Genomic DNA, 25728 nt, shown 5'->3' on the forward strand with positions numbered 1-25728 from the left:
CATTTTGTAAATACCAGACCCTCTGATGTTCCTGAGTAAATAGCGTCATATGAGGATGGGCCCCTATGTTTTTAATATTTGCACTGCTCCACCTGATAACAGAACATAATTTATCTTCACTAAAATGACAAGACATTTTGTTTGTAAAATCCTATTGGTAGGTCATAAGAACATTGTTTGGCACGACAAAGAAAACATTAACAATTATTCATACACAATGTTGGAATCTAACACCTCTATTCATTTTTGGTTAGGATAAGGTGAGCAAAATACTAGGTCAAAGCTACATTCATAGTTTGTTTTTGGTCACTAGGGGGCAGCAGAACAAGCTGTTAACATGATATTACATTATCTAACTACTGATTTATAGTGGAGATGTTATATGTTATTAGAATGTAATTTCTTAGACACAGGTGTCACAATGTGTTATTGTTTGTTCTCAAGCTAACACCACTGGGGCGCCTTTTATGTTCAGGCAAACTTGTTAGCCAACAGAGCAATATAAGCTTTCGTTTGAAATCCTGTTTCTGGACACCTGACAACTGTCGGTCCAATATTCACTCTTTCAGCTCGGGTTTATCTGATCTTCTGTGCTCCTTAGAGGTGAGAAGAACTGCAGGGTTGGTGATAAATCTTACTAAGAACCCCTTTCATGTAACATATCCTTATTTGATCCATTATGATTATAAACGTTTCGATTAGTGCAGTTTCAAGGTTTGCAAAGATCTATCCTGGTTCCAGACCTCTAGATAACTGCCTCTCTTTCTATTGATTGTTAAGGGCAGAAGGACAACAACGCTTCAAACTGAAAAGTGATTTAGATGTCAGATTGAACAATGAAGTGAAAGGAAAAGGAAGTTCACATATAACGGGACAGAAAAATGGTAATGGGGGAAAGCAACTCAAGTCTCTTTTAGACATTAATTATTTGTTTGACTCCATGGAGAAAAACATGTTAGTCCTTGCGCCCAAGACAATAAAATGCATGTTAAATGAAAGCCAATACTGTAAAATAGTGTTTTTTTATTACAACTAAGTATGATTCAGTGTTACAATTCCAATAAACAATGACTCATTGTTTCTGGTTTCAGTTACCAGAGGACTGCTGTTGTTGCTGTTGGTGGACACCTCTCTAACTGTTTACAGACATTTCTTATTCTTCCAAAAATAAAACAGCGAACATGAAAGTGATCAATTTCTGAATCATATTTGCGTTTCCATAGCCATGTGTGGCTTTACATTTTCTAATCAACACACAATGGATTGTATCTGTAAAAAATAATGTTCTTAAGAGACTCACGGTCACAACAGGTTAACAATATTATCTATTGTTTGGTACACTATGGGAACATCTGGGGTGGTTGGGTTTGATTTCCTCTGTGATCGTTCCTACTGCTACATTCTCCCTGCTTGAGTTACTATAATGAGCGTCATCAACAACTCCTTATACAGCATAAACAAGTTCCCTGAACACATTTGGAAATAAACAACGTGCGGACGGGAGACTGGTTGTGATTGAAGCTGCCGGCCGCAGTGAGACAGGAAGGGAGAACACCCTGCTTCCATATGGGAGGCATCAGTTTCATCAGTCCGGAGGTATTTGGATATTTCCTGTTGTTGCGTCACCAAGTTGACGCGTCTTCACAGGAAATTAAAAACAAAACTGTTTTTTGGAGAGGATCATAACAATCCTTTTCAATGAAAGGCTTGTGACTTAGTACATGGACATTGGCAGATTTTATCATACATAAACCCTCCAAGCAAGTATGCTTTGTTACTGAATAAAGTCAAACTGATTGAATGTTTCTTAATGTTTGTGTGTGCTTAAGCTATTATTCGATTTAGACTGCATGTTTGTACTAAGTTGTAATTTTCTTTGCTACAATGTGTGTGTGACTGCAAGTTGGAGTGTAAGTGACTCCCAGAATTGTGGAGCTCACTGGATAAAATGCTCATACTGTTTCTGTCAAATTAACCTCCATCGTTCCTCTCACAGCTCACAAGTGTGTCGATGGGATCTCCTGTGAAACAGAAGAAAGGAGAAATCAAAACAAGACAGGAACAAAGTAAGAGGATGAAGAGGATAGGAGATTGTCAAAATGCCGTCAAGATTTTTCTTGTTCTCTGCAGCTGCATGAACGTCTCACTGGAGGTTAATGAGGAGGAACAGAGCAGGATTGTGAACATTTTTGCTTTAAACTGTCTCTAAGCAGGCCGCTCTCTTAAAAATAATTGTTCAAATCATTTCAAATCTTTATTTGTTACTTTGCCCTCTGGTTTGATGCATTCACTGCGTTACGTTCAATGCTACATATTGAATTTGTGGTGTGCCTCGGGGGAAATGCTTCTGTGAAATGGAATGAAGTGGAGATACACTATAGGCCAGATGGACTTCCAAACCCACCTATTGCTTCTCTCATGTACATTCCTGTGCTCATACATTATGGGCAGCAAATATGAATCTGTATGCATGAATGTATTTAGATATTTGCATATGCCTGTATGCATGGAACAGTGTGTGTGTGTGTGTGTGTGTGTGTGTGTGTGTGTGTGTGTGTGTGTGTGTGTGTGTGTGTGTGTGTGTGTGTGTGTGTGTGTGTGTGTGTGTGTGTGTGTGTGTGTGTGAGCTCCCTATCTCCCCAATGAAAAGCCTTTGCTCCTGTAAACTGTTTTTCATGGATCAGTGCCTCGTCTTTGTTCTCTGTTAGATCTCTCTTATGGGAGCAGAAACAAATTCACGCATCAAACTAAACAGTAAAACTAAAACAAAAGCACACACTGAATGATATACAGTCGTCCCTGCAAGCACAGGTGTATACATTAGATTAACATAAACACAATACCATATGTCACAGCGGATTGATGATGGAGATCCATTCAATAAAGTATTTGTGTATGAAAAACAAAAAGCTATTTGCATCTAAATACATTTAATATATATGTATATATATAAAATACAGTTTTTCACTGTAAATCCCATTTCCTTTTCAATCAGCAGTCCAGGCCACGCTGCAGATTGAGGATCAATGAACCAAACCAGAAACGTTTTAATCATTGTCCATTAGGATATTAAGAGTTTAATACATCATCCCCACACCACTGACTGCTGAATGAACTCGGATGATAATTAATGATAATGTTACTCCATGTCAACTCAATGTGAAGTGGCAACTGTTCACTAACACATTTACAATATTACCTTTATAGGATGTATGTCAGTGTGTTGATCCTGTTTTGAGTAGAGAAGTCAACTGTGACTTTCAAGGAGCACAGCAGTTCTGTAGCCATTATTGGAAAGGCTTTATAAAACTAATTTAATACACACCACCGCATTTCCAATTGAATAATGCTGCAAGGTTTTGTTCCTTATTAGGACAACAATAAGTGTAATATGGTTATGCCTCTAGATAGGATTTTCTCTATAGTAACAGTCTTGTACCGTCTTGTATATCCCCTGTCGAGTAACTTTATAGAAATCAAAAAAAGTGAACTTGCACAGTTCAGTACTTTTGGTTGTGATCTGATTGAGTGTGTGCATACTCACACAGCACATGGCCTCATCTTGGCTGTGCGTCCTGGCAGACTGACAGTGCAAAACGGCATCATGGACGGAGGAGAAGAGACAGGCCTTTGTCACTTTGTCATTAAAGAAACCTCCAGTCTGCATGTTGTCCACCACACCAGCTGGAAAACACAAGTATAAGAGGACGAGAATTTGAATGAAATTAAGGGGAGAAATAGAGAGTTATCAAAGAAGATAAAGTAAACAAAAAGGTTGTTGAATAAATAAAACAAGAACCTAAAGAAAAAAGGAGTCAGAAAGAGAGGAATAGTCCTCCTGTGTATTGATCCTCGTTGTAAGTCATGGCCGCGTAAATATCTTTTACCGTCCCTTTGCGAGCCTTAACACTTACAATACATATGCTCTTTCAACAGCATGTTTAGAGCTGCTGATCCTAGTAATATAATAAACTGGACGCCTTCGATGATTATGGTTGAAAGAGTTTTTCCCTAGAGACCCACATTTTCTCCAGCTAGAAAACACATTTGTGGGCTACAATGTAAAAAGTCAAAGGGTTGATGCTTTATTCGACACAATAACCCAACCATGGCAGCCAGATTTCAGTATTTCCTTTTTTAGTTATCCTTAAGACACATACTAATCTTTTCATGAGCCCAAATTGCCTTATATTCCAGATTTGGAAAACATGGAATAGTGTTTACTGAAACTACTTCCTTCACATACATGTTTCCATAATATCAAGCAGCTAAAATAACATTGTGTGTTGTTGAATGAATCCAAATGGGTTGTGGCTAAGTGGGTCTGGAATGTTAATGGATAAATAGATGCTTGATAGTTCTACAGCATTTGGGACGAAGAAATCTCATTTTATGATCAAAATGTCAGGAGATCCCTAACGATGACAATGGAAGATTCAGTCAAATGGATTTAAATCATTTTATAAAGGCAAATGCAGTTTTAATAGATTCAAAACAGATAGGATCATTTCTTTTCTTGGTAACATTGATACAGAAAGTAGATCTATATGAAGTTATGTAAAGGGTATAGCTGCTCTGGTGTTGGTGTTCAACATATTTATAACCTCTATAACATATTTCTGTGTTTTGAGAAATCCACTCAAATGTTATTATTGCAGAGGAACTTACTTTGGCAGCAAGCGAGGACAACCTCTATACCGATTTCCCCGTAGTCTTTGTGGATCTGGAATAGACACACAAGCACAAATGTAAAGGTCAGACTGGGGATCATTTCATTAGTCTGACAATTTCATTTACAGTAATTGGATGCCCAAGGAGCTAAAAGATAAAGACAGGAGAGAAAATTCTAGTTGTTGAGAAACGCAAAGTCAAATGTATAAAGCAAAGATAACAGTTTGAGAGTGTTTGCCTTGTCCTCCAAGGCCAGTTAAAAAATAATTACAAAAGTAGTGGCTGTTTCTTGGAACCGTTTGGAAGACAACAATTCAGTTAAATGTCATTTTCTCAAAATGATGAATACATATTTGAAACATAGTCTTACACTGCGCAGCGCCTTGACCCCAACAGTGTCCAGGAAGTTGACGGGGCTGAGGTCGAGGACGATGGCTCTGGGGAGAGAGGGGTCGGGCTCATCCTCCACCTCAATGACGGCTATGTCCTTCTGCTTCTCCCTCTCTGGCACCTCCTCCTGTACGGGGGGAGTCATGGCACAGTGCAAAGACACTCGTTAGAGGTTCAAGTTCAATGAGAAGCTTAAGAAGGTGATTGGCAATCAAAAGTGGTAACTAAAGAACATCAAGGTTTAGTGTCAGGAATGTTTGAAAGTGTTAGGGTTAGCTTATATTTCTGTTTATCAATCAAAGTTTTCCAATATAGACGGACAAAAAACCTCTTATTTTGTATAGACATTTAATATGTCTATGGTCATCCTCACCATGTCCACTGCGTTATTCTTTGCAGCTTTTTTGGCATTTTTCTTCTCATGCCTCTTCCTTTTGGCCTCTAGTTTCTTCTTTGCTGACAGGAACTTGGTAATGTCGATACCGGACTAAAAGAAGCATCAAAAGACAATGACATGGTAAGACTGAATTACGTACAGATTTCCTTCAGCCAGTCACACTATGCTAACTCTTGAGTTATTTTAGCTGGACCAATTCTTCGGAGCCTGTGGGTAGGTGCTTCAAATGGAATAATAGAATATATCATTTCTATCAAACCAAATTTGAGCTCTTTTAAACCAATGTGAGCTTTATTCCGTACCTCAGTACCAGTACCAGCAGATTTAGAAGGAGCTTGTTGCCCCTCCACTCATAACCTGATTGAAGTCTTTTTATATCTGTCTGTAACGGAGGTGATCTCTGGGGCCATAGATCTCGGCCTCCGTTACGGATAATATAGCTTCATATTTGGCGAAGTATGTTGATCTGTTCTACACCAAAACATTGCACAGGAAGAATGTGAATATACATGTAATTTATGCATCTATTTGTCGCGATCTGTCTATTTTTCAGTTTATCTGTCTCTGTTTGCTGTTTTATTTTGTAAAGTGTTCCCCCTCCCGTCTTGTCTGTTGCTGGTGATTGTGTTCACCTGGTGCCCTGTGTTGTCTCCTCCCCCCTCACCTGTGTCTTGTTGGTTTGATTAGTCCTGTGTGTATTTAGGTTCTGTTTTCCTGTTAGTGTGTGTGAGATCCTTGTTGCTGTTGACTGTTTTCACATGAGACAGTCATATTGAGGCTGTGTATCATGTCCCACAGTGATGAATAAATGCCCACACCGGGTTATATTTTAACTCTCTCTCTCTGCCTCCTTGCTTGGTCGGGCCGCTCAATTGTCAGCTTCACACTGTCATATGTTCGCATATTATACTATACAATACACTGCAATTACTGCTTATTTTTCACTCCTGGTTAGATGCTAACTGCACTTTGTTGTCTTCGTTGTCTTCTTTATCTTCCCAAGAGACTTAAAAAAACTTTTGGGTATGTTGATATAAAGATTCCTACATTGTTTAAGCTGGATAAGGTGGACAAGGAGAGGTCTGTCTGTTGTATTTCCTTCCACATTCATGTAAAGTTAAACCTTTTCAAAAATGACCAATCAATTAAAAGGAAGGGTCTTGATAAATGAGTTTGCGTTAGATGATTCTGAGACCTTCAACTCAATAAGAGGAAGACATGTAAAATGTTGCCATGCTTTTAGTCATTTTGGGTGGTAAGGCTCAAAGGTAGTCATAGGAAGACAAACCTTTCTCAGCCAGTTTAGCTTGTTCAGCCAGTCCTAAGAAACTAAAGTCTTCAGTCCAAAAATAAACCATAAACCAGCAGAGCGGAACCTGATCGTCCACAGGCTTTTGCATGACAGCCGCTGAAAGAAATGTCTTACATGCTCAGGATGTTTGGTGCATTTGCTGGAGGGTTTCTGTCTTGTAAGTAAAACATGAAATGCAATGAGTTTTCCCACGCCTAAAGAACACAAGAGAACTTTCTCAGATCCCGAGTTGTCATGACTCACCTTATTGAATCAACAGTAAAGACCAGAAACTATTTACTTTAATGATGTTATCTGTATTGCTAACACTATGTCATTCATTTGTCATTCATGCCAAAATGTTTTAAACTGAACTGAACTCCCATCCACAAAAATGAAATGACAACACTGCGTATAGCGCTAATAAAAATACTATACTACAAATACTGTTCTGTACACAGGCCAACAACATTCAGTCACAAGCACGGCTCGACATATCATCTTAGCTGCGCCTGACTAGTGTTTGAAGACTGACAAGAACAACTGTGAACCTGTCTTTTATCTGTTTCTGTTGAGCTGTCGTAAGGAAATAACCAAGTCCCCACATTTATATATTTTTCATACACAGTCTGTACATGACACAATTGTCCATAACTAAGGACTAATGGCCAACCAGGAAATGGAAATGACAGAAATATGGTCATGGTCATCACTCGTCCAGAGCCAATCAGATCTTCAATGCTTATTTTTGATGCCCTGAATAAAATATCAGTATGACAATTGCAAAGCGGATCACAATTATAACAGCCATTTAAGCCTTCCTACTTCTTCAAAACTAAATTGATAGCAATTAAAATCTTTAAAACGCTTCTAAGGAGTTTATAGGACATTCATTCATTGGGACAATTTAATAGCATGATGGGAAAGTAGTACAAATCAATAATGTGTGCAATGTCAGCATAAATATCCCCTTTCAGCTTTGCCTGTGAGAACAAGCAGTGAATGATCCCACATTCTCCCAGCACCTTGCACTATTATTCATAAAATAATCCCAAAATTCAAACCACTAAGACTGGTGGAGAACAAAGACATAATCTAAACCCCAAAAATGACCGGAATTTTATTTATTTTATTTAACCTTTATTTAACCAGATAAAAAGCATTGAGATAAAATCTCATTTACAATGCTGACCTGGCCAAGAAGGCAGCAACGCTACACATAACACATAACACAAACATATAAAATACAGAGAACATAACTAAGAAAACAAAAGACGAAAAAAAGCAGTTACTACATTGTGCACATTAGGACAGTAAGAAAGGCACTACTTATTACTGCAAGAGCAGCTGGTGGTAAGGACTTCTGACAACTTCAATTTAAAACAGGCTATAGAAACAAGTGCCGTCAGTTTGAGGCGTGATTGAAGGTCATTCCAAGACCAAGGACCATAATAAAAGAGACTCCTTTTTCCAGCCTCAGTCCGCACAGCAGGAACCTGGAACCGTATCAAGGCACTGGATCTGAGGTTGTAAAAGTCACAAACTGGAGCAAATCTGGCACATATGTAGAGTGGAAGATTTCCTAAAATGGCTTTATACATTAATAAAAACCAATGCTGCATCCTACGCATAGTGAGTGAGGACCATCCAGTTAGGCTATACAGTGTGCAATGATGAGTCCTATAGAGTGCATTTGATATATAACGCAGTGCAGCATGGTAGAGTGGGTCAAGTTTGGCCAAGACAGTGGGACAGGCAAATCTATAAATGGTGTCACCGTAGTCCAGCTGGGACAGGAATAAGCCAGAGACCAACCTTTTACGGGATGAAGTTGAAAAACAACATTTAAGTCTGTAAAGGAAGCCAAGACTGAATTTCAATTTCTTTGTTAGAACTTCGATATGGTGTTTGAAGTTCAGATTACTGTCCAACCAAAAGCCAAGATATTTGTAGATATCAACAAACTCCACAGAGACGCCATCAAGGGTGTCAATGGAGAGGCAAGAGGACGCTGACTTGGGACCAAAAAGCATTGCTTTGGTTTTCTTACTGTTCAAAAGCAGTTTGGAATCAAGAAGTGCATGCTGCAGCGTGATAAAATCAGATTTTAAATTGGAAACGGCCATGTCCAGAGAAGGAGCACATGAATATACAATAGTGTCATCAGCATACATATGATAGGTAGAAAATTGCATCTGATTACAAATATTGTTTACATATAATAAAAAGAGCAAAGGCCCCAAAATAGAGCCCTGTGGAACGCCCTTCTCCAAGTTGACAGGGTCAGAGACAGTGCTACCCAACCTGACGCATTGAGTACGGTCGGTTAGATAACTCTGAAACCAACAAATGGCATTATGACCGAAACGAGACACCAACATAACATTAGACATAATGTGGTGATCTACAGTATCAAATGCTTTGGCTAGGTCAATAAACAATGCAACACAAACAGATTTGTTATCCAAAGCAGCCTTGATATCATCTAAGACTTTCAGACTGGCAGTCACAGTACTGTGCTCTGATCTGAATCCAGATTGCATAGGGTTAAGGATGTTGTGTGAATTTAAAAAAAGTTTTAGCTGAGTAGAAACTAGGGACTCAAGAATCTTTGATAACATAGAAAGATTTGAGATAGGACGATAATTATTTAACTCAGTGGGATCACCAGCTTTCAAGAAGGGCGATACCAGAGCTTGCTTCCACAGAGCTGGCAGTGTGTGAGTGGACAGGGAGAGATTACAAATATCAGTTACTGGTTGTGCTATAATCTGAGCTGCAATTTTTAAAAAGAATGGGTCGAGGCCGTCAGGCCCGGCAGACTTTTTAGGATCAATTGAGTGCAAACCCTGTAAGACTTCAGAGACCGAGAAAGAAGCAAAATCAAAAACAGGGGAGCTCATCTCTTGACTAGGGCTGTGAGTACGACCATTTAGAGAGTCATGACTTTGCTCATCAAAAATGTGACCAGCCTTTTTGAAGTGAGCATTGAAAGCATTAGACATACCATCTGAATCTGAAATAAAATAATCACTGACCTTCAGTTTTTGTGGGAAACTAGAAACTTTCTTGTTCTGAAGTGATTTAATTGTTTTCCAGAACTTAGAATGGTCATTAAAACAATCAGTGGTTAAGCTCAGATAGTAATCAGTTTTAGCTTTTTTAATAAGGGCTGAACATTTATTTCTGAGGACACGAAAAAGAAGCCAGTCATCACTAGTGTTAGACTTTCTAGCTAAAGACCATCGCTTATTTCGATCATGAATTAGATCAGATAGTTCTCTAGTAAACCATGGAGTGTTCCTATTCTTGACTCTGAATTTTCTAAGGGGGGCATGTCTATTAATAATCGATAAAAAGTGATCAATAAAAAATTGGACGGCAACATCAACAGATGGAATTAACGCTATGAAGTGCCATTTAACCTCCGCCAGATCGTGTAGGAAAGCCTGCTCAGAGAAGTGTTTGAAGCAGCGCCTGAGGACAATAAGGCCCTTGGCTTTGGGCAACTTAGTGCTCCTAACGCAAGCAATAGTGCAATGGTCACTGATATCATTAGGAAAAACACCAACAGACACATACTTATGAGCTGCATTTGTTAGAATGACATCTATAAGGGTATCGTTATTGGGTTTGGCAGGGTTTATTCTAGTGGGACTATCAATAAGCTGAGTTAAGTTCAAAGAATCACAAACCTGCTTAAACTGTGAAGATTTATCACTCAACCAGTCCCAATTTAAATCACCCATTAATATGATTTCAGAAGAAAACATAGACAACAATTCAGTAAGGCTAGTAGTTGCATCCATGATGGCCGATGGAGGCCTATAACAGCCAATAACAGTGAGAGGAGCATTTGCTATAGTTAATCTGGTGGGCATTCCTCATCTTGTGACCAGACATGCAGCTTCTGCCAGTCAACGACGGCTCTATGGAGGCTTGTTTAAGAGTCAAAGATTAGAAAGAAACGAGCGACCCAGCGGCTTTGACATGCTGACATCTTAATGAATGAGACGTTCCATTATGTCCCACTCGTATTCAATCTCGGCTTCTCACCCCACCTCCATCTTTTGTCATTGTGTTTTTACCTTCCCACAATTTGTCTTCCCATTTCCCCCCAAAGAGCTGTGACAGAAGACGAGGAGGAAGACGAGGGGGGAGGAAAGAGAATCAGGGGAGTGTTTAAACAAAAGTTTAGCGAAAGAAGGGAGAGGGGAATAAAGGTGTGGTGACATTTTTAACAATGCCTGTCACGGACATGATATGTGAAATGATGAAATGTCAGATCTGTTATTAGTGTGTCAGAAATAATGTTTGTAAGAGAGGAGATAATTGCACTGAAAATGGGACAAAGGAGATTATTGGAGTTAGACGTTTATTTATTTGTGTGTGTGTGTTGCTGTTGTGTGTTCACATGTCCGTATACATTTCTGCTTGTGTGTCCATCAACTTGTGTTTGTATGTATGATACAGGGGGGGTCCACAAGTATACATTATGCATTTTTAACCCAGTGTGTCCTTGTGATGACATTTTGCCAGTTCTCACTTCTGTTTGAGGATTCAGAAACAGTTTTAGGTTTATGATAAGGTAGGTTAAGGTTGTGTCTGTGTGCGTGTGTGCGTGTGTGCGTGTGTGTGTGTGTGTGTGTGTGTGTGTGTGTGTGTGTGTGTGTGTGTGTGTGTGTGTGTGTGTGTGTGTGTGTGTGTGTGTGTGTGTGTGTGTGTGTGTGTGTGTGTGTGTGTGTGTGTATGTGTGTGTGTGTGTGTAATAGACAAATATTATACTTACTTACTTTAATAATATCATTGAGTGATTCTTATTTGCTAATGTTTATCTATATTTACTACTTCTTAGCTAAGCTTGGGAAGATTCCTTATTAAGAAGATTTTGTTGCAGTGTTGTTAGTTACAGTCTATGTGCACCAACAGTATGACCTTCAACTCAGGTGAACTGAGAACATCCTGATATGGCCTCCCTAACTCCCTAACTTCCAGAATGCTCCTTTCATTATCACCAAGCTCAACCCCTCCCTTTCTACTCTCTCTGTGTTTGAATATGCAACCCAAACTCTATTCTTCATCTTCCACTCTGCAGACTGTATGCTCTCTGTATGACTGACTGAACTTTCTTGCAAGAAATAAAATACGACAAAGACAGCTGAATGGTTTGATTCTCTATCCACATTTGATAAATACATTCCAACCACAGCGTGTGAGTGTGTGTGTGGCCTCACTTTCTCTCCAAGGGCTTCCTGGTACATCTCAGCATTGGCGAAGTAGAGAGTGGCAGAGGAACGGAAGATGAGAATCCCTGGCACCCGTTTCACCTGAAACCAACAGGTCACTTAGTGAGTTATTTCATTAAACATGCTATTGGGTCAATTCTACAGCTAACAAGCTAATGTTAAGCAATTCTGCTGTTTAACATGTTTACCACCTTAGTGTTGTGTGTAAGCATGCTAAAAAAAAGCTTATTATCACTAAACCCAGAGTTATTACAATCCACAATGAGAGGGATATGGATGTGTGTGCAACATTTTAAAGCAATCCATCCAACTGTGATTGAGACATCTCACATAAACCCTTATGGTGGCGGTAGAGGGAACAACAGCCGAACACAGAATCAAGCAGAATTCATCCTCAGGGGACCACATTTCACCAAGACAAGTGATCCATTACAGTAACTAGTTACCACAGCTGTCTGTGGCCTAGAGGGGGGTCAAAAAAGAAAGCATTCTCAGGGCACCAACTTTCAGGGCAATTTCAAACAATGGTTGTCAACGTTTCGACAGGCCATAAATACCAACAATAGAGACAAGACGCTTGAGGCTTAAAACATGAGTAGGAATGTCATGAGGAACGAAACTTACTGATGGTAAGATATTACAAATAGCCAAAAAGCTTACAAAAAAAAATCTTCAGGTGGTTTTAAATCTAGATGTACCTTCAACACATAAGAGAAACGTACTTGTTGTCTGGTCTAAATTGTTTCTTTGCTCTTTTATTTAAATATCTTATCAATGTGATTTGAATAAGTCCTGAAAATCCCCCCCCCCAACCCAAAAAAAAACACAACGGTGCCTTTTATATTATCTTATCAATTAAAGAACAGTGAGAAATGGAGTATCTCTGATATGTTGTATTATTTCATTTTCACCGATATTTCATATTATTGTCTCACATACAGAAAGGTACAGATTTCTACCTTCAAAAATAAAGATATCCCAACAGTGGAAGTAGTTCAGTTAGAAATAAAAACATAAAAATAAAAGAAGTTAGTAAATAATACTTTATAAAATGGTTTGTATTTGGAATGCAGCGTTGTTTTTCAACAGCGCAGTGTGTTCTGCTGAGTCGCAGAGAGGAACATAACTCCCATTAACACCTCTATATTTGACTCTTGGTTATAATGTCGGGGACAAAAGAAACACAAGGTCAGTAGGCTTTATATACTCCTAAGTGTGTGTTTAAAACCTTTAGCCTACTGACATTAGTCACTTAATGGCGCATTTCCACTACAGGGCCTCGCTCGATATGGCTAGGCCTCGTTAGGCCTTGTTAGGACTGGCTCACTTTATGCTGTGTTTCCATTACAGTTTAGTAGCTGGGGCAGTAACTATAGTAACGCAGTGTATCTTCAATGCGAACCACAGAAAAACAACATCAGCCATTAGCTGTTGGCGCTCAAGCTCACAGCTCCTCATATCTGTTCAGAAACTAGACAGAAGTTAAACAAGTACAAACCACAGACTGCCTGTGTCATGGTGAATACAGTCGCTGGTTTATTTATGTCTGTAGGCCGTTGTTGTGAGTGTGGACGGTCGGAGCATATACTGCGTTAGCTTAGCCGATTTCCATTCAGAAAACACGCATTTTAAAAGGTTTTTCGCCTGCCGTCTGTCTGCAGACTTGTCAAAGCATTAATTCATGGTTTTTACAAACCGCTATCAGTATGTTGTTACTTCGGAATTATTTTGAAACGTGTATTAAAATTAAATCACGGTCAGATATGTTCATCTTGTTGTAGTTGTAGCCCCCTTGTCAGCAATTCTCTCTCTAGTTTAGCATACTCAGCCCGACTCAGCCTGGTTGTTGGCCCGGAGAGAACCTCGATTTTATGGCGCATTTCCACTACAGCACGGAGCTCGCTTTAAGCGTGCCGTGCCCGGCCCGTTTTTGGTTGCGTTTCCACCAGGCGTAGTTCCGGCTAGCGGGTACTATTTCACAGTTTTTCTGGCCCCATAAAATCGTGGTTCTTTCGGGGCCAACAACCAGGCTGAGTCGGGCTGAGTATCCTGTAGTGGAAATGCGCCATTTTGGGGCCAGAAAAACGATGAAATAGTACCCGCTAGCCGGAACTAGGCCAAGTGGAAACGCAACCAAAAACGGGCCAGGCACGGCACGCTTAAAGCGAGCTCCGCGCTGTAGTGGAAATGCGCCATTAGTCACCAATTAGAGGTTATTTAAATATATTGTGCCATACCTGGTTGTAGCCCTCCAACGGCCTGTAGATGTCAGTGTCTGGGACCTGCCCTAAAATGGAGTATGTTGGTCTGGAGTACACACAACAATAAAGAGGGTTAATATTTAACTTGAAACAATTTCCTACCAAACAAACGTTATGTGTGTTTATTGTGAGTGTGTAAAAATGTGCTCCTACAGCTGAGTCCTGAAGATGACGGTGAGCATGGAGAAGCCGATGGAAGCGGCCAGTCCCAGGTCAGGGTTGAAGAGTATGGTGAAGATGAAAGTGACCACCCAGACCAGCTGGAGATTGATAAGCAACAAGTGAAATAAAACAAGAAAACTTTGCTAGCGTTGTTACCTAAATCCTGAATGTAGCCAAATCAGTTTAAGCTAATTTGTCTCAGGTGTATTTCATTTACTACATGGGCTTTTGTTGCATATACTGTAAACTGTGTCATGTGTGGAATGAGAAAACATAGCCTACATTTGCTATTTCATTTGTAGCATATTTCTCACAATTTGTCACAAACCAAGCAAATAGCTCCTTAAGCTGTGATAAAATGTCATTACTGCTAATGTTAAGTATTCAAAGTTTAGCTTGTTAACTGCTTAGCATGTTAAGACTCTTTTCTAACATCATGCTTATATTAGCAAGTCCGAATACCACAGTATCTTTGAAGAATAGGCAATATCATTTTGTGTAAAAGATATCCTGTTCTGAAAAGTTTTCATTAAAGAAACTGTTTGTCTGAACAACTTTCACAAATGACTAGTGAAGCTCAGGGAAGATATGCACATTGGTGCAGTACATATTGTTACCAAAATATGAAGGAATGTATGTTCCTAAAACTCTTTTATTTTCCTTAGCATACTCACCATGTCTACTTTGTTACTCCTCCACAGCGCAGGGATGTCAAGGAACTGCTTCATCATGCCATGGAGGTTAACAAAGATGATGGCGGCCAGCACTGCCTGCACAGTGAGTCAAATATAAGAGTTTATATGGATCACTTTTGAGGCCTAAAACATGAAGGTGAGCTAGTTTGAGATAAACCTCTCAGGGATTTTTAAAGTTGTATGTGTTCTTGTTAAATAAACTGCAAACAAATGGCTAAGAGTCAAACCCCTAAATGGCAGTGTTTATGATATTTAAATTGTAACAGTGCTTTACAGAAATTAAAAGGTATTGTTCCAGATGAATAACTTAACAAATACAAGTGTGATAAATTAATTGAACCCTGATGTTATAATCATTTGTTTTCAAAAGTAGCCAGTGGCTTTAGTCTGAAGCTGAAGAGTTATCCATCTTAAAGCAACCCAACATCAGCTGTTGCCCATATTTTGATCATCTGACAAAAACATTCTCTTGGACCCACATGCTTCAGCACATATGTGAACATCCACATGCACTGTGTACCTTTGGTAAATCTTCAAAGAGTCTTCCAATCCAGAGCGTGATGAAAAGGATAATTATGGCTGAAAGAGCTCCAGCAACCTGCAGCGAAGAAAGGGGAGATAGAGGCATGATGAATGGAAATCAGGAGAGAGATCAAGGAAGGGGAGATAGAGAAGAAGAAGGAAAGATGAATGATGTAATGGTTAATATCGTGAATAGGTACGTGATTATGAGAGGAGGAGTCGAGGCATCATCAGTTAGAGCCTCTCCACTCCTCGGCTGATTAATGGTGTTGTCTGACTAAATCGTTTAGCCTCTCAGCTAAACTGTTTGTGTAGGTGGATTTCAACGATGTGAGCGAAAATCAATTCCCTAAGTGATATTTAATGATGCCACTTATCAGAGCAACGTTACAGGTTTTTTTTTACATTTCGTTTAACCTTTAAGATAGCCCAGTTCTGGAGCTATGGGCAGAGTAAAGTGATGGGAGGAAAACACTGACAAGAAAAAGTATCTTGTGAAAAATCCTTGTCAAGTTATTAAGAATCCGAGGCATGCAAACCAATCAGCATGTCTCTAAGTGTTGTTGAAATGTGTTCAGCTCTGTGGACTGCATTTAAGAGAAGAATCAAATATCATTAAATTGAATTGGGAAATAAGATATCCCAGCCTTTTTAACTGTATTAAGATGCATCGTTAGCGAGTACAGGTAATGGCCAAATAGAAGGTTAAATTAAATGCATTCTAAATAATAAAATAAAATAAAAGCAGCATCCCTGATGTGATGATTTGGGTTTTAGGCCAGGTGTCTGATGATGATGATTTTTAAGGGAATGTACTCCCAGACCGTTTAAGTACTACATACGATACAAAATCAGCATACAATGTATACAGTGGACATTTTAAAAAGAGTGTGAAGTAAAATATGGTTATTTATGTAATATAAACAAGTTTCTCCCCCCTACAAAATATATTGACGGCCCGTCCACACAGCGGCGTGCGTTGTCGCATGCCGGCGGGCGTGTCTGAAACTCGACCAACAACCCATCACATGAATCTCCCGCCCCTGAAACACAAGCAGCGGGTTTGATTGGCTAGAACTTGTACTGGCATATGATTCGATTGGCTGACGCTTCTGCCGAGGCGTCAAGAGTTGAACATTGCTCAACTTTTGCAGCGAGCCACGCCAACAACACTCCGCGTCGCTTCCCACAATGCAGTTTGGCGAAAAGTGACGTCACCCCATTCAAAGTGAATGGTGAAGCTTTCAACGCACACAGCTGTGTGGACGGGCCGTTACTGTCTAAGTATAACCAAGCAAATTGTTTGTTTTTTTGTTATCTGCATGGATACTTCCAGGGGTAGGTGAGAAAATAATTTGTGTGATATTGGACACTTTAAAAGTAAAATATGCTAGTATTTAAAAAAGAAAGTAATTGTCTCATATACTGTCAGACCTACTTTGCTCACCAATATCAGAAATTATACAGAGAGCACTCTCACAATGTTTTACTCATGGGCACTTCGGCAGCATTATGTCCACTTATACAAACCTGAGTCTTTCCTCCTGTGCTCTCCTGAACCATGGTGCGGGACATGGAGCAGCTGATGGCGAAACACTGGAAAATCCCCCCAATGGAGTTACTTAGACCCAGGGCAATGAGCTCCTAAACCAAAGAAAACACCCTGTTTATATACAAGAGATACGCCTTGAAAGAGCAGTTTACTCCGACTCCATCCACCCTCTCCCTACCTGGTTGCTGTCCACCTTGTATCCATATTTCAGGGCGAAGATCCTTCCCAGTGAGATGGCGATGCCGTAGCCAACCACAGCCAGAGCGAAGGCATCCCCGATCACCTGACTGAACAGGGAGGCGGTCGGGAGAACCGGCGGCTGGAGGCTGGTGGAAATGGATAGAAAATTATTTGGGTTTTCAACGTTAATGTGTGAACCCTCGCGATAATTCTGGAAACCTTAAAATAAATATACACAAATTCATCACATAGCCAAGTTCAACCCCAACTTCCCACCGTAAATGTACCGCAGATTTTTTACTATGAATTGCATGTCAGTGAAAAGGCAAATAAAGCGGAGGAACTGGACCAACCATGTATTTATCTCACCCCATAATACAAGTAAAAACTAGTCAAACTTGTGATTAATCATGGTTACTTACAGATTTTTATTATCATTAAAGCAAGTCATTTTTGAAAACACTAAAAAGAAGACTCAAGATATATCTAATATGTCACACTCCCTTCTCACGTGTAATCACACAGTCCTTTAAGTTTGTTGTGTGTGTGCGTCTCACCCCGAGGGAATCAGTCCCACCACCTCCACTCCATATTTAGCCCGCAAGTCAACCTGCCAGGAGATCACTGTAGCAACAACGATCTGTAGAAACAGAGTCACATATGTGTTATTGGATGTAAGTGTATGTAAGTATGCAAGTACTTGCAAGGAACTAAATGTCAATACATTATATTATAAGTCTTTGTATACTTACACCAATCAGCTCTACGGGTATAGGAACAGGTAGTTTTTTACTCAAGTAAGCATTGAGCTCTTTAGCGAGTATGAGGCCGATTATAGCGACGATACTGACCACAAGAGTACCAATGTTTGTCTCTGTAATTATAGAGCATATCTCCAACACAGTCTGGAAAGAAAGAAATAATAACATGATGGTTTATGAAATGCTTATATAAGAAAGTATAAGGGTAATTAGTAGTACACATAAATGAAGATTTAAAGAGGAAAATACAGTGTGCATTTTGAATTCTGGTCCATTATGGAGAGGACCGTCAGCACTACTGGCTATATTACACAGTATACAGTATACAGTATACAGGATAAAGCCAGTAGTGCTGACGGTCATCACAAGGCAGAATAAAATGTACATGATAGCTTTCATGTTGTTGAGATAAAAGCTTGCAGATAAATATTATTATTATTATAGATATTATATTTCCCTGCACATGATGCTTGATGAAATTCTAGGATTTACAGTTGACATTGACTAAAAAACTAAATTGCTTTGGAAATATCAATTATTTTACACATTTTTAGAAATAAAAACCATGTAGAAGCAAGCAGGTGATCAGCATGTCATCTTTCTTACATATATCAACGAGAAGGGTCCATTAAATCTCCTCGGGCTGATGCCAAAGGTGTATTTGAGCTGGGACACGATGACGTGGATGGCAGCTCCTGTAGTGTAACCTCGGACCAGCGGTTCAGACAGGTAGGTCACAACGAAACCAAACTGGACTAGACCGAGTATAATCTACAGACATAATACAGAATAAAAAACACACACAAGCTTAATGTAAAAGTAAAAACAGATTACCTTTCTTTCATCTAACGTGTCCTATTGGTGCCACTGTTGCAAAGAAAACAGATCGCTTGTTGTTTTCCTCAGAAGTGAACCAGTCTAAGCACTGATGCTGTCATTATTTTATAGTTATTCCATTATCCAATAATTCAAGCGGAAAATTTACAGCACATAATAGCTCAAGAGAGAAATGAAATCAGCACATTCTCGCAGGATACAGAGCGGAATATACATACATTATATAAACAGAGCTGGAAAAAGGACTCAGATCTTGTACTGTATCAGAGTGTAGAAATACTCTGTTACAGTAAAAGTCCTGCAATCAAAATGTTACTCTAGTAAAAGTACAAAAGTATCAGATTCAGCATCAACATATATTTAAAGTACCAAAAGTAAAAGTACTCATTGTGCAGATTGGTCCATTTCAGAATAATATATATGATATGTTTTATAATTATTGATGCATTAAAGTGTTATCAAAGCTGGTAAAGGTGTAGCTAGTTTGAATGACTTTGTATACTGCAGGGTAGCTCGTGAATGTTACTCCAGGAGTCCAGGTGTAACTAAAGTATTTTTTAAGAGTTGATTATATTTCACGTTTTTTTAATCAAAATCTGCAAAGAAACTAAAGGAAACTAAATAAATATTGTGGAGTAAAAGTACATCATTTACCTCTGAATTGTAGTGGAGTAGAAGTACAAAGTAGCAAAAAATTGAAATACTCGAGAAAAGTACAAGTACTTCAACATTGTACTCAAGTACAGTAGGCTACTTGAGCAATGTTACTTTACACCACTGCATATATATATGCACACTTTCACCAGTTAATTTAATCCAAGGGGCCGATGTTTCGGAAAGAGACAACCTATTTCAGATACAAAGAAGAAGCAGAGACTAAATGTAAACACACGAACGATGCTATTATTTAGCTAACGTTAGCTACTGTAGCACGAGCTAAGCGAGCCAGCTGTCAGAAACCTACCAAATACCTTATCATTATTTTATAAAGATATCACAAAATGGTGAAAATTAAAACTTGCAATTCAGCAGCAATTCACCTGAGCGCCTCATGGGTGTATAATAAGAACTTCCAAATGTGCAAGAGATGTACCTGCCAACCCTACCTGGGCGGTAGTCTACCGCTTTTGACATGTTTCTACCGCCTACCGACTCAGCTGGCTTTCCCTACCGATTTTCAATCTTCCCAAACTATAACAAATAAAAATGACACTCCATAGACACTGGACTCGACTTTTGGTGGACACCGTTTGCAGCGTGATCGCATCACACAAACAGTCCTCTGTGTTTCTGAAAGGGAAACAACGTGCAGACCGGGGGTAACGCTGCGGGAAAGGCAGCGTTAGCCCCGACGAGGCATTTGAGTCCTGCAGGATTTCCCCGTCAATATCAGTGTCTCGAAAACACATGTTGGCGACTGAAAGACATCCAGTGTTTGGTCTTTTCCGGAAGCATCATACAGTGTCTCGACTGAAAGAGGACCACAAACACACACAAAATATAATACAATTTTGAGATATTTATCTCCCGTTCTTTCACTTTTTCTGACATTTTCAACACCAAACATGTCGTTAATGTCTCTGTTTAGTGAACTACAGCAATCTGAAAGCCTGTCCATTATTTATATCAAACTTTATCAGTAGAAAAATGCAGGAAATGACTTTTTTAATGCAGTATTTTCTGATATATCGCGCAACACAAATATATTTCGCTCTGTGCAAACCTTTGACTCTAATATGTCATCAACATGAAACAAGAATATGAACCTGGCTTTATCCAATGTTCACACAAGAGTTCTACATCCTGACACATCCTTCATCTATTCTACACTGTCTCAACTGAAAGAGGACCAGAAACACATTAAAAATATAATAAAATGTGGAGACTTTGGGATATTTATCTCCCATTCTTTTACTTTTCGGGCATTTTACAGACCAGACATGTCGTTGATGTCACTGTTTACCAAACTACCACTTTTTCTGAAAAATGCATAAAATGATGCAATGTATGTTAAATACATGGTTTATACATGTAATTACTGGGGTTCCATTCATTCTGATTACCTAATTTGGGCGAGCACATCTGCCGCGCGCAAACCTACTGTACCTCTTTTGGATTTGGAAAGGTTGGCATGTATGTATGTTTGACAACTACTTACTTGCAGTGCTCTCTGAAGAGCGCCTGAGAACGCACACGCAACTAAACGGTGCCTGCTGCGCATGCTCAGACACCGGTTTACATATTTTCCTCCTTCTTCTTTGGTTTTAATTGCGGTTAACCCCAGCGTTTGTGGTTAGTAATCAAATTGTTTCTAAAGGAGTTTTCTAGCTGAAGGTCATAGTGAAGGCTAGTACTTATATGCTGATATGGAAGGTTTGAAAATGTAGTTTAGAGCCCACCTGCATGCTTTTAAACAATACAATTCCTTGAAATGAATAAGCCTATAAGGCTTAAAGCCTTTGTTAATGTAGGCTACTGGCTATTTTCAGAGAGAACTGCAAGATGTAAGCTGTCAAACATACATTTCTTGCAAACAACAGCGTTTTGATAGTTATGATAGCATATATTACCAATAATCATTAAAAACCCAGTGAGAAGATACATTCTAAATATTTCACTTCCAAATCAGAGAATCCAAAAACACAAATGTACCTGAAATATTCCAGACATGAAGGTTACTGCTGCTGCCACTCGGACCCTCTCTGCATCCCGTAAGTCAAAGTTGACTTGACTAGAGTTGGTCACATTGTCCCAATCCATAAAGTTGGAGTCTGGGGCTAATCGTTCTATCACCCCTCCTATCATCACACTCATCACCGCATATGTTCCTGAAAAAAGGAGACAGAGACATAAACACACATTTTTAATCAGCATTCAAAAATACATTGGACATTTTGAGAGATATTTTGAACCTTTGAAAAGAAACCTAATGTTTCTCTCAACATTTACTTTTTTTAAGTATTTGCCCATTTTGTATTTACACCTCGAAATGAGCAATAAAAAAGGAGTTGTGAAGTTGGATCATACGTTTCGGGCAGGCAAGGTTCCAAAGATAAATGTCATATTCAAGGCATTAGAGGCACTTGTGTGGCTCAGGGATACATCTTCACAAGTCTACCATGCTAAACTGATTTATTTATTAAATGGTATGGTTTTATGTGCTCATGCTGACATAGAGATGCCACTGTTCAAGTCTGATCAGACCACACTAACACAATCTTCAAAGTGCAATGCTGATATTTTTTATATTATCAGAGTAGTTTTTATTCTTATTTGAGACCAGGTTTTCAAGCTTTAAAAACAAGCATGTCAAACGTGTATTAACGCTTAAAAACCAAAAGATTTTAGTGGACAAATGAATATCCTTAGACTGTTTGTTAACCTATATCCGTTTTTCTTTTTTTGTCCAAACAACATTCTGATGGATTAAATCCCCCTTCTCCAAACAACTTGTGTGCAGATACAGCAAGGGGTAAAGTACAAACCGATTGAGATGTGCTTGGAGGTGCCAAAGATGAAGTAGATAAGGACGGGGTAGAAGGAGGAGTAAAGGCCAAAGACTGGAGGAACAGATGCTAGCAGGGCATAGGCCATACCTGCAAGGAAAGCATATGGAGATAGTAAGTACAGAAAAGGTTTATAACAACATATCAGGGTAATGCAGAATCTGCATTTTACCATGTTAAATAAATGATCATTCCATTCATTCCCCCAAATGACTCCTCCACTACACTGATCTCCTGAACCTCCAGCCTCACCCTGCGGCAAATGCATGATTCCCACGCTGATTCCAGAGACCAGGTCACCCAGGGCGTTTTCTCTGATAGAGTATCGAGGCAGCCACGATACAACAGGAAAGCTACCCAGCAGGCAGCTCTTCACCCTGGGACCAGAACACCTTAGTGTGTGTATCAGAGAAAAAAAGAGACAGAATCATTTTGTGAATTGTCTTAAGACATGTATCAGCATACGTGTTAAGTCTGAAAATAAGGCACCTTGAGGCCATTGTCACTTTGCCACTAATGTTGACCTATCTTTTTTCATCCTTTTACAACAAAAAGTTAATAAATGACCTTTATCCTCTCTGCTTCCTCTTGTAATCATTCGAGAACTTAAAACTATTCCTACATTTAAAAGACATGACGTGTAGCTTTTTTTCTCAGACAAAAAACACATTTTGTGATTGACTTTAAATCTAAAATGTGGACAAAAGTGAAACTACTGAGTGAAAGACCTATTGACATGCATAGCCAGGCTTTTGCAACAGGATAATAAAAATAATCTGACGTAAAATAAGATAATCCTTTATTGATTCTTCGAAGTAAGAAGGTGTTGCAGCAGCACAAATACAAAATTAGGCGCAGATAAAGATAAGTACAAAAATAGGAATACATTTAGAGGTATACATCGATAGAAGAGCAAATAATGACAAAGAGTTAAAGGGGCATCATGTATGCTTAATCGCGGCAGATAAATACAGTATATGCTGTGATTAAGTGTTGTCTGTATTAAGATAGCAAAGTGGGAATCACATAAAGTATATAATGTTGAAAGACAGTATAAAATGTTACCATGGTATTGTTTGATATAGTAAATGTCTTATTGCACAAGTTGCTGACTGTCATATTACGTACTAAGAGAAAATTGTTGTTATAATTAAGTCTAAGTTATCAGGGGCTGGGGATAATTAACAAGTACAGCTCTATGACTTAAGTATATAAATACAATATCTGGTGTTTGAAGACTCATTTATTCCCATTGTGTCCCAAGTGCTTTATGCTTTGATTCAAAATGCACATATAAAGGACAGAACACGTCTCAGTATGTTTAGAGAGATTAGTTGAGATGCAGCAAACTTTACCTCATTGAATTTTTAAGCTTCTCGGACAAAGATGTTTTTGAGTCTGACTTTTCTGCCATCTCATCCACGGCTCCTTCGTCCAGGATTTCCCTCTGAACGTTGTAGCCCGCTCGTCTCCTCTCCTCCATGGCTAAATCTAGCAGCAACATAAACAATTACCAGCTTCTATATTTGTTGAGTCAGAAAATCCAGCTCTTATATTTTTCAATGCCTATTGCTCAAATGCTGCAATTGTATTTTTAACAGTGTTTCCCATGTTGTTAGAATAGACATTCAAATATATATTTTAAATTCACAACACATTACCATATCTTTAATATTTTAATCTTAATATTGTTCTGGCATAATAACAGCTGTAAAGAATATAATTTGATAAGTCCATGTTCATTCAGGTCCTAATCACGATCCTTTTGGGACTGAAGGGTTTGATTTGTTGATGTTAATTACCTTTTTGTGTTCAAGCTGTGTCAGCAAAAAAAGCCTTAATTAAGTTTTTATAATTGTTATATCTTTTTTTTAAATGCCACGGACCTACTGAAGCCCTGAGAAAAAAAATATGCAAGTTGACTGTGATCAATATAATTGTTTCCGGCGCTGAGAAAATAGATCCAAGTCGAGGTCTATTTCTTGTCAGTGGTTAATGCAAATATTCCAGCTTTATAAAAAACAAAACAAATCTCAAATCATAAAATGGCACATCCCTCTTGATAAAAAAAAGCTATCCTTCCTGTGTGCAGAGGTCCCTTGGCTTCTGATTGAATCTGCTGTAGATCCTTCCTTCAGATCCAAGCGGGTCCAAGTGGTATCAAAAGAGAAATCATGTTTCGCCAACAGACAAAAGCCAGGTTTGATTTTATAATCCCAGAGAGGAGTCTCTGACAAAATATACAACCAAAAAACCTGTGCATATAAATGTTTCTCTCCTCCCTATCTCCTCTTTCCTTCAGTTGTCTCAGGGTGAGACAGTCTCCACCGATGCTGTAGCTCGCCACTGTGCGTAGTGACGTTAAACAGAAGTCTAGATGGAGTTGGACATTGTTATGGAATGAGAGGGCAAAGTTCAAACAGTGCATGTTGTCCTGTAGAGGAAGCAACAAAAGTGGTATAAACTAGATAGGACCATGTATGTTTGATCATTTACAGAGTAAGTTTTTGTAATTATTGTAATTAGATTTGTATTTTTCTTGTTAATCACCTTAGTCCAAGAGAATCTTTTTCAAAATGAAACTAAAATATACGCCTTAGATTATGTCCTATGTGTGTGTTTAAGTCTAATATTGTTTCTGTGTTTGATTATATTTGTCAACAATTTCAGCTTAGTCAGTAAAAGCCTTATTGTTGATTTATTATTACTAAAAGTGAGTGAATTCAGATAGCTTGCCTTATCAGTGCAGAACAGACATTGGTTAACGTATCAGGACAAACAATATGCTTTCTTAAAGACAAACTGTGTTTTATAGGTAGATAAGAGACTCTGATCTTTTCATTAATAAGTCACACTACACTAAGGTCTTTTTTTCTTCCCTTCTACAAAGTCGTAAGTGGGTTGGAGTCCCGTCTGGGTTGACTGACTGCCAGCAGAGGGGCACTCTCTGAAACAAACACATTAACATCGAATAATCCCACTTGTGCAATGATGATCAAAATGGAAAGCCGGTTTTAATTCAACTGGAATCTATGACTTGCCCAGTTTATGGTGTAAGAAGCCCCAGTGGCCTAAAGTCAACGAATAATTTATCAAAATCTTCTCAAAACTTGTGTCGCAAACAGATCTGTTTGCAGGTTGCTCTCTGGCAGGCTGAGGGGGGCTGCGTCCCACGCTTGAGAGGCGTTTAAGGGACATCTGTACATTTGGGATGAATAATATAAAACGGTTTAGTCCAACATTCATCGACAGAGCAA

At 38.9% G+C, this 25728-nt stretch overlaps 1 protein-coding gene across 1 annotated transcript; it reads right to left on the minus strand.

Annotated features, from left to right (window-relative positions):
- Positions 1-1006: 1006 nt before the first annotated feature.
- Positions 1007-24844, minus strand: slc26a6.2 (solute carrier family 26 member 6, tandem duplicate 2). Its single transcript, XM_079676797.1, has 20 exons — positions 24274-24844; positions 23827-23962; positions 22724-22863; positions 22451-22561; positions 21618-21793; positions 18735-18899; positions 18120-18272; positions 17925-18007; positions 17366-17513; positions 17166-17279; positions 15634-15711; positions 15093-15188; positions 14410-14516; positions 14233-14302; positions 11984-12076; positions 5435-5548; positions 5042-5188; positions 4669-4723; positions 3545-3684; positions 1007-2021 (listed from the first exon to the last, which is right to left on the minus strand). Exons 2-20 carry the CDS (start codon positions 23952-23954, stop codon positions 1998-2000), a joined length of 2142 nt encoding a protein of 713 aa, XP_079532923.1. The 5' UTR covers positions 23955-23962; positions 24274-24844; the 3' UTR covers positions 1007-1997.
- Between the last annotated feature and the right edge of the window lie 884 nt (positions 24845-25728).

The sequence above is a fragment of the Notothenia rossii genome (assembly GCF_949606895.1).
Source record: "Notothenia rossii genome assembly, chromosome: 4".
Lineage (NCBI taxonomy): Eukaryota > Metazoa > Chordata > Actinopteri > Perciformes > Nototheniidae > Notothenia > Notothenia rossii.

Bases quoted from the DNA above. Each gene is read 5' to 3' on its own strand.
- slc26a6.2 (XM_079676797.1), bottom strand. From the start codon at position 23,954: ATGGAGGAGAGGAGACGAGCGGGCTACAACGTTCAGAGGGAAATCCTG. The intron at 12,077-14,232 runs GTATGGCACAAT...TGTTGGTTTCAG, and splicing joins CGTTGGAGGGCTACAACCAG to GTGAAACGGGTGCCAGGGAT. The intron at 4,724-5,041 runs GTAAGACTATGT...TGTCTATTCCAG, and splicing joins GGGTCAAGGCGCTGCGCAGT to ATCCACAAAGACTACGGGGA.